We start from the raw sequence: 16,524 nt of genomic DNA, 5'->3' as shown, positions 1-16,524 counted from the left end.
AAGGTTTATTGAAGACCAAAAGCAACTCGAATAGCTGGAATTCAAGGTTTAAGGATATCCTATTCTTTTTCGCATTTGTATTGTTGACACGTACAGTTGCAACAAAAGCAACAGTTGCACTGTGAAATCGCTGTGCGAATTCAATTAGCCGAGAGAGCGAATTCAACGCATACTCTTTCAAATGTCATATTACAGGAGGCTTGTGAGTGTATTAGTGTAAATGCAATTGCTTATATGTGTGCGTGAGATTGTGCCAAACTAAAAAAAAACAATACAAATTTGCAACACTTTAATTTTTACCAAGTATTAACAATTGCTATTTATACAAATGTCGGCCGTTGAACTTAATGGCAATGTGCCGGCGATGGAATTTCATCAGAGACAGGTGAGTTAAAAATCATTACTCAATTTATTACTAATATAATGCAGAGCAAATACATATGTATGTAAAAATACTTAAAGAGTCATTCATAAGCTAAGAGCAAATACATATGTATGTAAAAATACTTAAAGAGTCATTCATAAGCTAAGATGATGAAAAATGATGTTGGGAATCCGTTTGCCGTCAGCTAATCTCAATCCTTTTCTTGAAAGTTTTTTTGATGCAAATTAAAATTGCATGTTTTTAATTAAAGCTCTTTCAATTGAATATTAATGTTCTGATTTCCGCGTACAGTACTTCACTTGTTTCAAAATTCAGTAAGAAAATCGCTAAACCTTTTCGCAGCTGCAGCTGATGACGTCACGTTATACGTGTTACGTCGGTGGAATAAGAGAGAGTCGGGAAATCAAATGCCTCTCAATCGTGTGCATCTTGAGATTACCGTTTACGCAACTCAGCTGAGCGTATTTCCTTGTGTGTGTCAGAGCAAGAAACACTGATAGTTCTTCGTCGTGTCACTTCGTCTGTGCTCTGTTACTCTCTTTCTCTCTCTCTCTTGCGCTGCCCACGCAGTGCGCAGCCGACTCTTCGCTCTTTCTGACTCGCTGGCTCAGTCGGCCTTGCAATTTTGGCGAGCGTGGATGCGGTTTTAAATATCGTATATAATTTTTAGTTACTTTTATTTTCGTATTGATTTTTTGCGTTCAAAAGTGATTTAATTGCTTATTAGTTAAGTTGTGCTTATAATTTGTATTAAATGGAGGACGACTGGCCTTTGATTTTCCAGAGCTATGACTCGGAAATGCGAAGAGTTTCCATCACAGGCAACTGGAAAATTTTCTATCGCTGTTGCGAAATGAACAACGAGCTAAATGAGGAATGGGATCAACTTAATTATGACATTTGGGTGCGTTATTATGTTTCTTATTTTTATTTTTATTTACATTTGTATTTTTTTGTATCTTCATTTTTTGACTTTGATTTTTGTTGCAACTGTATTTTTGTCTAGTTTTGCTTTTCTTACCATTTTCTTTACACAGCCTGTTGCATCTTTGGAGCTTTCAAGCTCTTGTGCTTTTCCAAAAGTTGCATTGCTTTGAGCAGCAGGCTCTGCTATCCTTTTGCTTTAGTAGATGGCGCTGCCTCTGGTCGTCTGTTTTAAGCAATAGAGTGCGCTGCTTAAGGAACTTGATGTGAAAGCACTTTAAAGGCAATTTTATCCAGAAAAGCTTCAAAGCTTTTTTATTATCCTGTTTAGTGTGTGATAAATTGTGTGTGTTGTACACCAGAGGGCGCTTCAGCCATTATTAAACTATGGGAAATTTTACTTATGAAAATAGTAAAGGATATTTGGTTAGGAATTATGCTTGTAATATTCCTATGTACAGTTAGTCAAGTATGTATTTGTTCTAAAAAAAAAGCAGTTTATTTATTTGGTCTTCATTATATCTACTTCATTATTTTTTTCTTTAGAAAAATAATAAAAACTTGAATAAAATATGAAATAGTTAAACAAGAAAATATATTTTTTGGCCAAACACTGTTAAATTTTTTATTTTATCAAAACTATTACTTGACTGTGTAATAAAACCTTTAAATTCCTATACAATTTGTCCTTTATAGAATTGCATTGTGTTGTTATAGAATATTTGGAAAAAGTTATCACACTTTTCAGCAACGTATTCCATTTCGAACTTTAATGACTTTAAAAATATGTAAATATATATTGTAACATTTTCTAAGTTAAGTGCGCCCTTTTCTTCTCTCGCACTTTAACTTTTCGCTGTTCTAGCTGTCAGCTAAAATGTTGGCCAAAAACTGATCAGCGTTAATTTGGTTACCGTTGGGCTCGACGTTGCAACTAAAAACCGCCGCAGAGGCAAGCGTTGACGTTGCCGTTGGCGTAGCTGCGGCTGTTGCCATTGCCATTGCCGTTAGCGGAATAGGCCAACTTTTATTGACTTCCTGTGCAGCTCGCAGCTCGCAGACGCCATTGCAATTGCAAAGTGCAAAGTTCTGTTGACGTTGTCGACGCTCAGAAAAACAACGGCAACCAACGGTTGCCGCCAGCGCTGCCATTTACGCAATCAAACAACAGAGGGCATTCCAGCTGGGTAGATAGCAGTGGAAAGCGGGGATGGAGTGAGAGAGATGTAGGGAGTTGGGCAGAGACAGCAGAGCTACGTCAGCGGCTACACGAAAAACAAACAGGCATCAAAATCAACAGAGGTTCAACTGCAACTCTAGCATTCCTATGCACCCACCTGTGTATCCTCTTCCTCTCTTGTTCTTTTGCTCTCCCTTTGCTTTAACTAGACTTTGAAAATACACACACATACACACAGGCACACACGGACACTTACAGAGAAAATGGATCGCGTCCAAAGTGAATTTGGTGTGGCCATTAATGTGCAACTTTTTGAGCAGTTAAATTGAATAAGCAGCAAAGCAACCAACCAAAAAACCAAAACACCAAAGAACACTGAACTACAACAACATGGATAAACAACTAACTAAAAATACACTTTCGCCGTACGAAATTCAATTAACTTGCCAAGTTGCACACGTATTTTCCCATTCTGTAATCCTATTCCATTGTTGCTGTTGTTGTAATTGTTGTTGTTGCTATGTGGCAGCCGCCATTAGCAAACTGCACTCAATTTTTGAGTTACTCTGAGCACCGTTGGGAGTAAAACAAATTGGCCTGAGTGTTTTTCAATTGCATTGAGTGATATTTTGTGCTCACGCCGTTGTCACGTTTTTAAAAGAAAAAGAATTTTTATAACTTTGTCAAAACTTAGCCGATTTTCATGCGAAATCGCAATTGTATTATTGTTATTGACTACAACAACAACTTTTGACGCCGCGCACAACTCATTTGTGACCCTCAATAAAAAAAAACAACAAACACACAGGAAATGCTCGAGTTTCGGCTGCGACGCGTACGAACATAAAAGTGTTCATTTTGCTATGATTTATGACTTCAGCAGCGTCTTGTACACTGTGTGAAAAAGAATAGTTGGTTTTATTGCGTTTTGATGCGTTTTGATTTTTACCACATAATAAGCGTTCGACATGCAAATAAAATTAATTAGAACTTCTTTGAGTGTATAATTGTTTTGGTTTGTCAAAACCAACAACAACCACACAGAATTGAAAAAAAAACCTTTTTTTTAAATATTCGAATATTTTGATAGTTTGTTTACATTTTTGATAAATTTTCCATTCCCTTATTTGTTGAAATACTAAGCTGATTTTAATTAAATATATATTCTTGGTCAGTCTTTTAGCTGAACATGGATTTGGAATTAAGATTTTAAGCTTAAGGAAGAATAAGATTTATTAACAAATTTTCATACAATATATATATATTTTTTTAATATTTCGAAATCTAAAACTCTCTCTTTCGAGAGTTTTTGAATATTTTCATATTTTATTTGAATCTTGGCAGTCTCATAAGTTATGAATTGATCTATTTTTATAATTGGATTGAGACTTAATTTCAAATACAATATTGTACTTTAAAAATTAAGATTATATTAGGTATATTCGTAACAGTTGTGAATAACTGTGATTTATTGCCCGGTTGCATAACGAGCCATGAGCTTAGTCCTGAGTTCGGACCCTCGGTGCACCTCGGTTGTCATCTGGCCAAAGCAAAGTCTTGGCCAATGGCCAAAATGTCAATTTCAATTCGCAATTCGCACGCGGCACACATCACGTTTTCACTGGCTTTGTTTGAGTATATTTCTTTACAACTACTTCCTCTTTATGCACTTCTTCTTCCTCTGATGTATCTTCTTGTATCTTGTGCCTGATTTCGGGTTGAATAAAGTCGGCCATCAAATCAAACTGGCGACTGACTGCACTTGTTTTATACATATACGTACATATAATACAGCAACTGCGGAAATTATCATAGCAAAAACGAAGGCCAATAGATGGCAGAGAGGGAGGAGGGGAGCTCTTATAAATTTCGCTTGTAGCAAAAGGCAATCAAGATCTTTACACACACACACACACACAGATGTACACGCGATACACAGCCTCCATTTTGTTCAAATAGAAGCAGACATGCATGGCGGCATTTCCGGTTGCTTGGCACCATTAGTGCAGCTGCCACGCCCACTAAAACCCGCCCGTCTTACATTTTTGGCTTTTTGTCGAGATAAGCAGTTTGGCTTTTATTTTGCTGCTTTCCATCTTCTCCTCCTTCTGATTCTGTTTCTTTGCCCCCATTTTACTCTGCAACTTTGCGCTAGAAGGAAAAACTTGTTTTTAAAAAGCGCATTTGACATGTGTTTGCTGCAGGCTCCCCAGAAAATGAGAGAGAGGGAGAGGGAGAGAGTTAAGGCAGAGACACCTCTAACCCCTACGCCTTTGCCTCCCGCCCTCCTTCTCCACTCAGTGTGTTTTCTTATGGCCAAAAGTCTGTGGCAAGCTGAAGTTGCCAACTTTTTTGGCGTCCTTTGGCTAAGTGTGTGTGTGTGTGTGGTGTATGTGTGCTAGTGTGTGTACAAAGTATATTCATTATTTTGTTTTCATTTGCCGTGCGCTGAGAAGTTTGCAATTGAATTTTATTATATCTTTTTTGGATTTGAGTCAAGATATTATAAGTTTCCCTCGTTGCCTCGTTTGCTCTGTTGTCCAATTTTCCTCTTGCCCCTGCCATAATGCAACACTAAAAACACGTCTTAGATCTCTCGGACACTCTCTAACGCGTATTTTCTCGTTTCTCGTTTTTCTTTTTCACTTGTCGCTCTCTTTTGATGTTGTCTTGCCAAACAAACATTATCTTTGGGCTTTTAGCGTAAACTTTGCGCAGTATTTTCTTTTATTGACTTTGGCATCGATAATTGGCTGACAGTTATTTTGGGGGTTTTTTAAGCTGTGAACTGAAGTGTGCTACCAATATTGGCAAAAAGTGAGTTTGGGCTACAAATTGTTCATACTAGCACATAGTATGACTACGAGATACCCTCTAAGAGATGTCGTAAGAGATTTTTCCAAAAATAGATATATTTTCTAGTGAAAAATTCTTGATTTCTTGCACTATTCTCAATTTATTTATTTAAAGTTTTCAGTTCAATAAAAAATGTGGCTTAAGTTCATCATTCAACTTAAATTTCGATAGTTTTAGCTTTTGGAATTATTTTAAGCACTTGCCCTATTGAGACTTTTCGGCTTGTTAAATAACGGTTCATAATCCTCTATCAATGTAAATGGAAAATTGAGCGATATTACGTTTGCAATGTCAAAGGAATTCAGAGCTAAATATGCGCAACCAAATCACAGAGACTCATAACCAAATGAAATGAAATGAAATCAAATGAAAAGAAGTTTTCAGAGTGAAAAGAGTTTTTGGGTTCTGTGGGCAGGATGTTGGAGTCTGATAAACCGACAAATGCTTTTAACTTTTGCAAATGTTGCACACTTTTCGGTGTCCTCCCATTGAAATACACATACATACATACTTATATATTTAGCCACATATATGAGGCTGTTGCTCTTTGCTAATGGCATGACGAGGACGTTAGATACATGTGAATGGGGTAACTCCCTGGAGGCCTTAAACACGGCTCCGTGTGTTGAGCTCCGGGGCTGTTTGTCTGTCTGAGCAAATTATAATTGAGTGCAGGACGAGCACATTGAACTGGCGCGTCCTAAAATCAGCCACGCCCCAAAGTCAACTGTTATGCGGTGTTGACAGTTGCCTAAAGTTACGCTAATACATAGGATTAATCTGGCGATAGGAGTTGCAAACAATTGAATGATAGATGAATTATTAGAGCAAATAATTTAAGCAAGAAATAATACCAAAACCTGCTAGATCAATGGTTCGACCAACTTCAAACTTCTATAACTTTGCCAAAACTTAACCGATTTTCATGCGGAATACCATTTTGATCATTATTCGGTCTATTTATTCATCCTGCATCAAAATATTATTCATTTAGAAAATTCAATATTTTGGCCATCACTGTCATATTTTTCCATACCTACCCCTTGACATTTTTTCAAAAACTTTGACCTGTCACAACTTTGGCAAATCTTTACCGATTTTCAAGCGGAATGTCATTTTGATCATTATTTGGCCTCTAAATTGATTCTGCATCAAAATTTTATTTATTTTGAAAATTCAATATTTTGGCCATCATTGTCATATTTTTCCATACCTACCCCTTGACATTTTTCAAAACTTTGACCTGTCACAACTTTGGCAAATCTTTACCGATTTTCAAGCGGAATGTCATTTTGATCATTATTTGGCCTTTAAATTGATTCTGCATCAAAACATTAATTATTTAGAAAATTCCATTTTTTGGTCATCACTGTCATATTTTTCCATACCTACCCCTTAAGACTTTTTCAATAATTTCAAACTCTCATAACTTTGCCAAAACTTAACCGATTTTCATGCGGAATACCATTTTGATCATTATTTGGTCTATATATTGATTCTGCATAAAAATATTATTAATTTTGAAAATTCAATATTTTGGCCATCACTGTCATATTTTTCCATACCTACCCCTTGACATTTTTTCAAAAACTTTGACCTGTCACAACTTTGGCAAATCTTTACCGATTTTCAAGCGGAATGTCATTTTGATCATTATATGGCCTCTAAATTGATTCTGCATCAAAATTTTATTTATTTTGAAAATTCAATATTTTGGCCATCACTGTCATATTTTTCCATACCTACCCCTTGACATTTTTTCAAAAACTTTGACCTGTCACAACTTTGGCAAATCTTTACCGATTTTCAAGCGGAATGTCATTTTGATCATTATTTGGCCTCTAAATTGATTCTGCATCAAAATTTTATTTATTTTGAAAATTCAATATTTTGGCCATCATTGTCATATTTTTCCATACCTACCCCTTGACATTTTTTCAAAAACTTTGACCTGTCACAACTTTGGCAAATCTTTACCGATTTTCAAGCGGAATGTCATTTTGATCATTATTTGGCCTTTAAATTGATTCTGCATCAAAACATTAATTATTTAGAAAATTCCATTTTTTGGTCATCACTGTCATATTTTTCCATACCTACCCTTAAGACTTTTCAATAATTTCAAACTCTCATAACTTTGCCAAAACTTAACCGATTTTCATGCGGAATACCATTTTGATCATTATTTGGTCTATATATTGATTCTGCATAAAATATTATTAATTTTGAAAATTCAATATTTTGGCCATCACTGTCATATTTTTCCATACCTACCCTTGACATTTTTTCAAAACTTTGACCTGTCACAACTTTGGCAAATCTTTACCGATTTTCAAGCGGAATGTCATTTTGATCATTATATGGCCTCTAAATTGATTCTGCATCAAAATTTTATTTATTTTGAAAATTCAATATTTTGGCCATCACTGTCATATTTTTCCATACCTACCCCTTGACATTTTTTCAAAAACTTTGACCTGTCACAACTTTGGCAAATCTTTACCGATTTTCAAGCGGAATGTCATTTTGATCATTATTCGGCCTCTAAATTGATTCTGCATCAAAACATTAATTATTTAGAAAATTCCATTTTTTGGTCATCACTGTCATATTTTTCCATACCTACCCCTTAAGACTTTTTCAATAACTTCAAACTCTCATAACTTTGCCAAAACTTAACCGATTTTCATGCGGAATACCATTTTGATCATTATTTGGTCTGTATATTGATTCTGCATCAAAATATTATTCAATTAGAAAATTCAATATTTTGGCCATCACTGTCATATTTTTCCATACCTACCCCTTGACATTTTTTTTTAAATCTTTGACCTGTCACAACTTTGGCAAATCTTTACCGATTTTCAAGCGGAATGTCATTTTGATCATTATTTGGCCTCTAAATTGATTCTGCATCAAAATTTTATTTATTTTGAAAATTCAATATTTTGGCCATCACTGTCATATTTTTCCATACCTACCCCTTGACATTTTTTCAAAAACTTTGACCTGTCACAACTTTGGCAAATCTTTACCGATTTTCAAGCGGAATGTCATTTTGATCATTATTTGGCTTATATTGATTCTGCATTCAAATTTAATTAATTTTATTTAAAAAAATTTTTTCTATGCAATGAGTTCGAGTGAATAACTATTTTATTGTAACCTTAAGGTGATTTAATTTAAAAATATATCTCTCAGCAATTATTTTGGTTGTTGTAGACAGACTTTTATGTTCAACGATTCTTTCATTATCATTTTAAGCAAGTGTCATCGCTGCTGTTGGCAACCCTGGCACTTAAAGAGAGTTAAAGACTGTGCGCTAAATGCTGGACCAGCGTTTACCTGTCAGCTGCTGTGGCAGTTTTGTTGCTGGCAACTACTCTTTGTGGCAACCTCGAAGCAAATGCGCTGCCACTTGAGACGCAACCACCTCTCTCTTCCCCTTCCTTACCGTCCTCCGCTCCCCTCTTCACCCCCGTGGCATCGCCTTAACGCAATGCTCCACGTCGACGTCTTCGCAGTGGCCATAAATTTTGTGCCACGTTTTGCCATTTTAATGAATGGATTTTTTAATGCAATGTTTTTGGCTCGTTATGGTGGCCAGCAAGTGCAAGAGGAGGAGAGACAGAGAGCGACAGAGAGAGAAAAGAAAAGAGGAAGTACTGTGCTGCTTCGTGGTGTGCTTTAATTTATTGACTAATTTAGCCGTGCTTACCAAAAGGCAGCCTAATAGATACTTTTCGGCACTCTTAATGACCAACTTTTGCTCTTATATGTATTTTTCACCTAACATCATTGAGGTTTTTCTGCTTCCCTCCTCTTTCTCTCCTTGATTCCATTTATATTTGTGTTGCCTTTTAATTAGGGACCGCTCTGCTATCGGCAGCCTATTATGAAATTGAATTAATGTAAATTTTATGGCCAACACATGCATCATTAGACAAGGGGGAAGGTACAGCTATTTTACCTGTCATAAAGTTGCGATTAGCCCTCGCAACAGCAGCAACAAAAAGAAATAACAACAATTTAGCTACAAATGAATGAACACATGTTTCCCTTGCGTTTTACGAGCGCTCGCCGAAAAGTATGCAATGCTTTTTGTGTTCGCAGATTTTATCTTCCAAGTTGCTGCTGCTATTCCCCTTCCACTCGCATAAACACATACACGCGCACACACACACATACGCACCTCTCTCTTTCTTTTGCGTATATCCGTTTTGTGTATCCTTTTTGCTTGCCACCTTTTGTCATCGTTTGCCGTCGCGTCGTTCTGGCTGCGCGATAACAAGCATCATAAATCCTTTTTGCCTCCAAATGGCACACACCACGCCCACTCAACGCCTCCCCACGCCACCGCCCTGTTAGCCATTTTGTAGGCGACTTTCTGTTTGTATTTGTATTTCGCCTTGGCCATCGTTTGTTATTGTTTGCGGTTTGTTGGCCACGGAGCCACCCAACCACCGACTAACCCACCGAACCACTGAACCCAACCATACATCAACTCTCTGCCTTTGCCCTTAGGGGGCAACAGCGTTAGTTTCCTTAGAACTGCGCGCTTCACTGCGTTGTCTTAGCCAGAAACAGATTGTATTTGGCCAAAACGAAGAATAGTTTGCAACAACATCAACATTTTGGGTCAACTTACCTTTTTTTTCATATCAGCTTAAAAAATTGCTTATTACGCTGTGTGAAGCAGCTGTTAACAGTTAGCGCATCAACAGCATACAGAACAGAATACATTGATGCTGCTGTTAAACTTGTGTTATGCAGGTGATCTACAAAAATTCTAACAGTTAGCGCATCAACAGCACAGTAAGAATACATTGATGCTGCTGTTAAACTTATGTTATGCAGGTGATTTACACAAAATCATAAGCAAACGAATTTTAGCTTTTCCAAAATGTCCAATTTCATGATTCCAACTTATATTAAGAGTCATCCGAATAGACTCCCTTTAATTTATTTCAAAATTCAAAAAAGTCTTATTTATGGTGTACAATTTTTAAATCTTTTTAATAAATTGAAAAGTACATTTAATTTAATTTGATCAATTTAATTAAAGTGTATTTTTTTTAATAGCTTGCCGCTTTTTTTACATTTTCTTAAGTTAAACATATTTTGGATTTCTTTATGGCTTAAATGCTGTGCTTATCAGCTGCTGCAAGTGAAAATCCGCTTAGCTTAGCTGCCAGCATTTAAGGCGACAATTTGCTGGCCAAGAGGGATTAAAAAGTTGCCAGCTCGGCGGGATTTGCATTTATGCAAGCAGCAATAGAACCCAAAACAAGCCATGTACCAGGACCAAAAATATGGCCGGATGGATGCAGTCACTTCAACGAACGCATAGTGCAAAAATTGCTACTTTGGCGCCTGTGGCTGCAACAGTTACCAACTGGAAATGGGGGAACGCTGTAAACTCGTGAGGCTATTTGCATTTCAAATCTGTTGTCGCTCCTGCTCCTCCTTCTCCTCCTGCTCATGGTGTTTAATAAGCCTCACACGCTTTGCCCGGGCAGCTGTTGTCCTGTTGGCCCATAGAAAAGGCCTAGTGGGAGGCCTGTAACTGGTTACTGCCTGGTTTCTGCTTTTGCCTATGCTTCGGCTTCTGCTCTGTTTCCTGGCTAATGCAATCTTGACAAGCGACTGGCGTGTATGGCGTTTTGGGGCAGCTGAAAATGAGGCATGTCACTTTTGATTTGGTTTTACTGGCTCCGTGGCGCATTTTTGATTTGTTGCTGGCCATGTCTGCGGGGCAACGACAATAAGGGTTGCCTACATTTTGGCCACGTTGCTACGTTGTTTGTTCAGTCGCTTGACAACATGGCCCGTTGCATCTGCGAGCTGTGAATGTGGTTAAAGGCTGCAGAAGAGTTCACTTTTTGATGCCATTAAAAATGTGTGTGAAATTGGTTGCATGGAGCAGGGGATTGGGGTTGCGAGTGGGGCAGGCTGTCTGTCTGCTTACACGCGGCATAAAAAGGCAATAAAAGCAGGGACTGATAGGTGGCAATAAGAGTTTCATAACATTTTTGTAGCTGCCGTTAAATTGCCGTGTGGTGGCAACTGAAATATTCAACTTCAAGTAGAACGTGTTGCAACATTATTATTATTTTTATTACTTGTATCATTATTATTTATATCATTTTATTATACTTTTTATTAACATTAATTTTGTTTGTCTCAATCGAAGATTTTGATGATATAACTTTAGAATGTCGGTGTTTCTGATGTGTGAAAGATTTCTTATATTGATGAACCTTATTATCTAAAATATATTTTACTTTAGTTTATTCAAGTTCAATATTAGTTAAATTTTTTTTATTTTAAACAAAATTCTTTACATTTGAGAGCAAGCAACACATTCACAGATACCGAAGTACATTTCAAATTCGATATACATAGCTGCGCGCTTAGCAAGTTATCGATAAGCGTCTTCAAGCAACAGCACTGTTAAAGCGGCACTGTTAATGTAAATGCGCTGTTAGCCAATAACACAAAGACTTCGACGAGGGGACGTAAACATTTAAGAAATACGTTGTTTTATTATTAAAGCTTAATTTATGTTAAGCTTAATTATCACCAACATAAATATTACAAATATTTCATTTAATAATAATATTTGTTTATATTTTCAAACATTAAGATGCGCGCCAAGCTGCCTAAATGATTTAACATTTCAGTGTTAGACAACGTGCAAAGTATTTGTATCTTTCTCACGGCCTTTCGTTCTCTCGCCCTCAATCTCTCATTTTGCGCAATGCACAAGCATTCCTCGCTCGCGCTCTCACCTATGCTGGCATCCTCTGTAGTTGCGCTCCTCGTTTTCATCTCTCATTCGCATTTCAATTCTCGTTGCGAGCGGACGTCTTTGATTGTGGCTGCGGTAATTTTTAAGCGTTGCGCGCGTATTTCCCTACCAATTATAGTTGTATATATTCTCGCTCTTCTCAACAAGTCGTGGGAGTTGGAGACGCAACAAAAAATAGTGAAAAACTAACACGCTTTACAGTTTCTAGTGGAAACGTGAAAGCAATATGAAACAAAATTAATTCTAAACATGATGCATCAATCTTTAAATGCCAACTAACAACAACAAAATCGAATAAGAAGCAAATAGTCAAGTGAATCGAAATTTGTAATAAAAGTGCAGTGCAACAACAACGAGCTATCCTCATACATATACAAATTCGAATCGGCAACGTACAGATACAAAATGAAATGAAAAGTTAAAAATAAATACATATATATGCCATCTCGCTCAGTCGCCGTCGCTGTCGCTGTTATAGCGGCAACGTCACAGAGTCAGACAGGCGCGAGGGACGTGATTTCTCTTGTGCCTGTCTGTTCTGTCTTTCCCCTTTCTTCCGCTTGTCCGTTCGTTGGCAGCATCATCGCTCATACATAATAAGAAGAAAAAAACAGACAGACAGACAGACAACATACATATGTATATATTTATAAATGTGTGTATAAATTCATTCAATGCGCCACATGTTTTTGACCGTCGCCTTCCTCTTCTCTCTTCGCACTTCGCGTTTTGCAATTTATTTTGCGCACATTCTTTGCTGGCCGCTGCTTCTTCTTGTTTATCCTTTGGTCCTTTTTGCCCTGCCATTCGCCTGCCTCTTTTTCTGATTCGATTTTTCACATCTCTCTCTCTTGCGGCGGCACCAACAGCATCCGCACACACACACACGCACACAGGCAGAGAGTCTCACACACACATGGACACGCTCAGCTGCTTTGTCTTTGCTTTTGCTTTTGCCTTTGCCATTCAATCAACGAAAATAAAATGTGTGTGCCAGATGATGATGATGCCCCGTAAGAGAGACAGAGAGGGAGAGCGTCAAAAGTGCAACTAAAAGATACAACAACAAGCCGCCACAAGAATGCAGAATGTGTTTTTGCGACAGAGACAAAGCGTTGTCTTTGTGGCACGCATATGAAATAAAATAAAAATGAAATGAAAACGTAAAGACTTATCGAGAAATAAGCCAAGCAAACGAAGCAACCAATCTACCAGTACCAACAACAACAGCAGCAGCCGCAACAACAATGTTGACAGTGACAACAACAATCGCAATAGTTTTTGTATTTCTTTTTTATAAACACATCATTTCATTCAACTGGAAACTGTGGCTACTTCAGCCGCTGCCCCTTCCACTTGCCGCCCCCTTTTTGCGTAGTCTTCCCTCTAAAAGCGCGTGGTTGTCTCTCATGCTTTTTGCTTTGGTCTCTTTTGTCTCGCGTTTGCGCTGTGTTTTCATTCCGTCTTTTTGCGCATTTTCTGTTTTCGTTTCGTTTCGTTTGGCACTGAACACAGCCGCCGTCATCCAACATCCTTTTTGGCCCGCAACTTCGGTCGGATCGGGAGAGGGAGAAGGAGAGCGAGAGCAACCCCTAAACAACAATTAGTTTTACAACATTTTATTTTGCATTTTCCTTCTTTTATTTCCTGTTCCAAAATACCTCGAAAGTCGCCAACGGAATTGAAACTCAAAATGTTGTACTTTTCATACATATTTTCAAAACTGCGCACAATAAAATACAATATTCGAAAATTGTGAAAATCGTAAAGATTGCGAAATTTTTGCAGTGCAAATCGTGTTTAAATATATCAACAAATATTTGACTAAATATCGTGCTTATGAGTTGTGTATATAGAATTTTGAAAATATTTTTATTATACAATACACTGTTTGTATAGATGTTATATGGTCAGCGAAAATTAAACATTTTTAAACCCAAAATTGACTTAATAACTTGATTTATAATATTTTAGTTATTTATTATAACTAAATCTTTATTTATAATTTTATTTAATTACCTGATTTACCAGCAGTTCCAATCAATCAAATCGTTATCTGAAATTCATTTAAATTAATGAAAAATATATAAAATTGTGCCAAAAAAAAAGAAGTAAATACTCAAGAGGAAATCCAATTCTATGAATAATCTAAATAAATCAAATGCAACAAATGCGACGTGTTCAAATCGAGTGTTAAACATAGTGAAATAATTCGTCGAGTGACTACCCCTATTTACAGAGCGTCGTAGACTACCCCTAGTAGTAAACGCATAATTTGTTAGTGTCATTTATACGGGGCAGCTGTGCATATAATTTGCGACGCAACTGTAAACACAAAAAGCCGTCAAACTGTGGGGCTCCGGGGCATATTTTCTTTCTCCGCAAGGAATGTATTATCCGGTAAGCAAACAAATCAAATCCTCGACCAACAACAAATATATCTGTAATATAAGTAAGCTCCATATATGTATGAGTGTGAGGACAGGTCAAGATGCAGTCGAAGCTGCAACAGCAGCAATAACAATAAACATGCACAGTGCACACCATAAATATTGAGACAAGCGAATGGACAACAGCTCAATTTGCCGTGTTTGGCTAAGCTGCCGTTTATTTGTTGTCTCTCTTTGTCTCTCTCTCTCTTTATCTTTTTACAGGCTACCGTTGTTTTCACTCTCAATTAAAAGCAACGCTTTGAATTCTTTGGCGTGTGTTTGTTGTTATTTACTCACACTCTCACTCTCTCTTTCGGTGTCTCTGTCTTTGTCTCTGACAGTCAGGCAGACTGTCTGTTTTTGGATTTGTTTATCTATTTGCAAAGACAACAACAAATATGTTTGTTAAATGTCGTTTTAACACGTGTGCCTGAAACTCTTCTTTTCCCCGATCCTTTATTGACTTTTCTTTTTCTTTGACAATGCGCGTAAATTGTTTACGAGAGCTCTAAACGTAATTTTCTGCCTTTCCCTGCGGGGGGGTCTGGTAATTTGATAGTCCAAAATGCGGGTTGACTTGCGGCTTTCAATTTGTTGATACTTTGTCGAGTTGTCTGTGACGTATATAATAAATTTACAGTGAAAGCTCTGATAAACGGACAGCTCCCGTCAACGTTCAAGTTTATTGATAACAAACTTTCAATTATATATTAGCTCCTTTTAGCAAAGACTGATCCGCTTACTTTATTGTAATTTATTTTGCTTCGCTTTAGCGAGCTTTCACTGTATCGTTTTGTCAATTCCCTATATCAAATGATACACAATTCATGTGTCAACTTTTGACGCCCCGTTTCACGCTTTCAACATTTTCCCACGTAATTGAAGAACGCTAAAAATATGTTCGAAAAATACATAACATTTTTTTTTGTTGATATTTGCAATTTATGCAAATTTTTATACTATAATTTTTCAAAATTTTAATTTATTTGTATTTCTCATATTATTTATAATTTTTTTGCTCACAGTCGACATTCAAATGCAAATGTATGGGTTAAATGTAAATGTTTCATGATTGGTAAGGAAGTTGACCACAGCTTAAAAGACAGACAGACTGACAGACATCATTGCCATGTTGATAAATGGAACTAAAAGTATCTCTTTGTGTGTATGTTTGTGTGTGAATGTTGTGGTAAAAGATTATCATCTAACGCCATAGGTTTGTTTAGTTATGTATGATGTCAGCCATAAAATGAAGTTGGCTTTGATGTCTCGCGACTTTGGGCTAAAATGAATATCAGCTCCACGAACTTATGTTGGCCCAGTTAATCAGATGTTGTTCGGATTTGGCATCTATTGAATAGTTTTATTATCTGTTAATTTTATTTGGGGCTACACCAATTTTCCATCATAATAAATAACTTTATTGACAACTTGGGCGGTATATTTATGCGATAGCGATAAAAAGTAAGCTAATAGATAAAGATAAATAGATGCCATCAATCAGAAATCGCTAATAACAACAATGATTAATAGAAACTATATTCTTTTACGCAAAGATCAGAGAATAGATTATGTTATATATAATTTTTTTTAGCTAAGAGCTACAAATTCGAACAGGAAATTGGTTGCAAGCATATATCAGAAATAAAATTGGAAACTTAAAGACAGTTATTGACAATCTAAGTGAAATTTCGAAAATTTTGCTTTAACACAAATGCTATTTGTAAATAAAAGTCTAGTAAGCTTTCGTCCTTTATTAAGTTTATAGAACTTTTCGAAAGTAAATCAAACTTTAGTGACCTTTAACGATTAATCAAAGATCTCTGAGGTTACTTGCTTATTATGCTTGTGTAAGGTAGCTTAAATTAGAATTTTAAAAAAATATAAATCAATCTTTAATTAACATGAATCATTAATCAAAAGTTCTCTTATATTC

At 36.6% G+C, this 16,524-nt stretch overlaps 1 protein-coding gene across 1 annotated transcript in view; it reads left to right on the top strand.

The window, feature by feature from the left end:
* The first annotated feature begins 12,159 nt into the window (after nt 1-12,159).
* LOC117789010 (protein bunched, class 2/F/G isoform) overlaps nt 12,160-16,524 on the top strand; it is a 78,113-nt gene continuing 73,748 nt past the window's right edge. The window contains exons 1-2 of the mRNA XM_034627996.1: nt 12,160-12,231; nt 14,188-14,556. Coding sequence (XP_034483887.1) covers nt 14,545-14,556 — 12 coding nt within the window. The 5' untranslated portion in view covers nt 12,160-12,231; nt 14,188-14,544. The remainder of the gene's footprint in view (nt 12,232-14,187; nt 14,557-16,524) is intronic.

Source organism: Drosophila innubila (genome assembly GCF_004354385.1).
Source record: "Drosophila innubila isolate TH190305 chromosome 3L unlocalized genomic scaffold, UK_Dinn_1.0 0_D_3L, whole genome shotgun sequence".
Classification (NCBI taxonomy): Eukaryota; Metazoa; Arthropoda; class Insecta; order Diptera; family Drosophilidae; genus Drosophila; species Drosophila innubila.
This window is presented reverse-complemented; position numbering and strand designations above follow the sequence as displayed.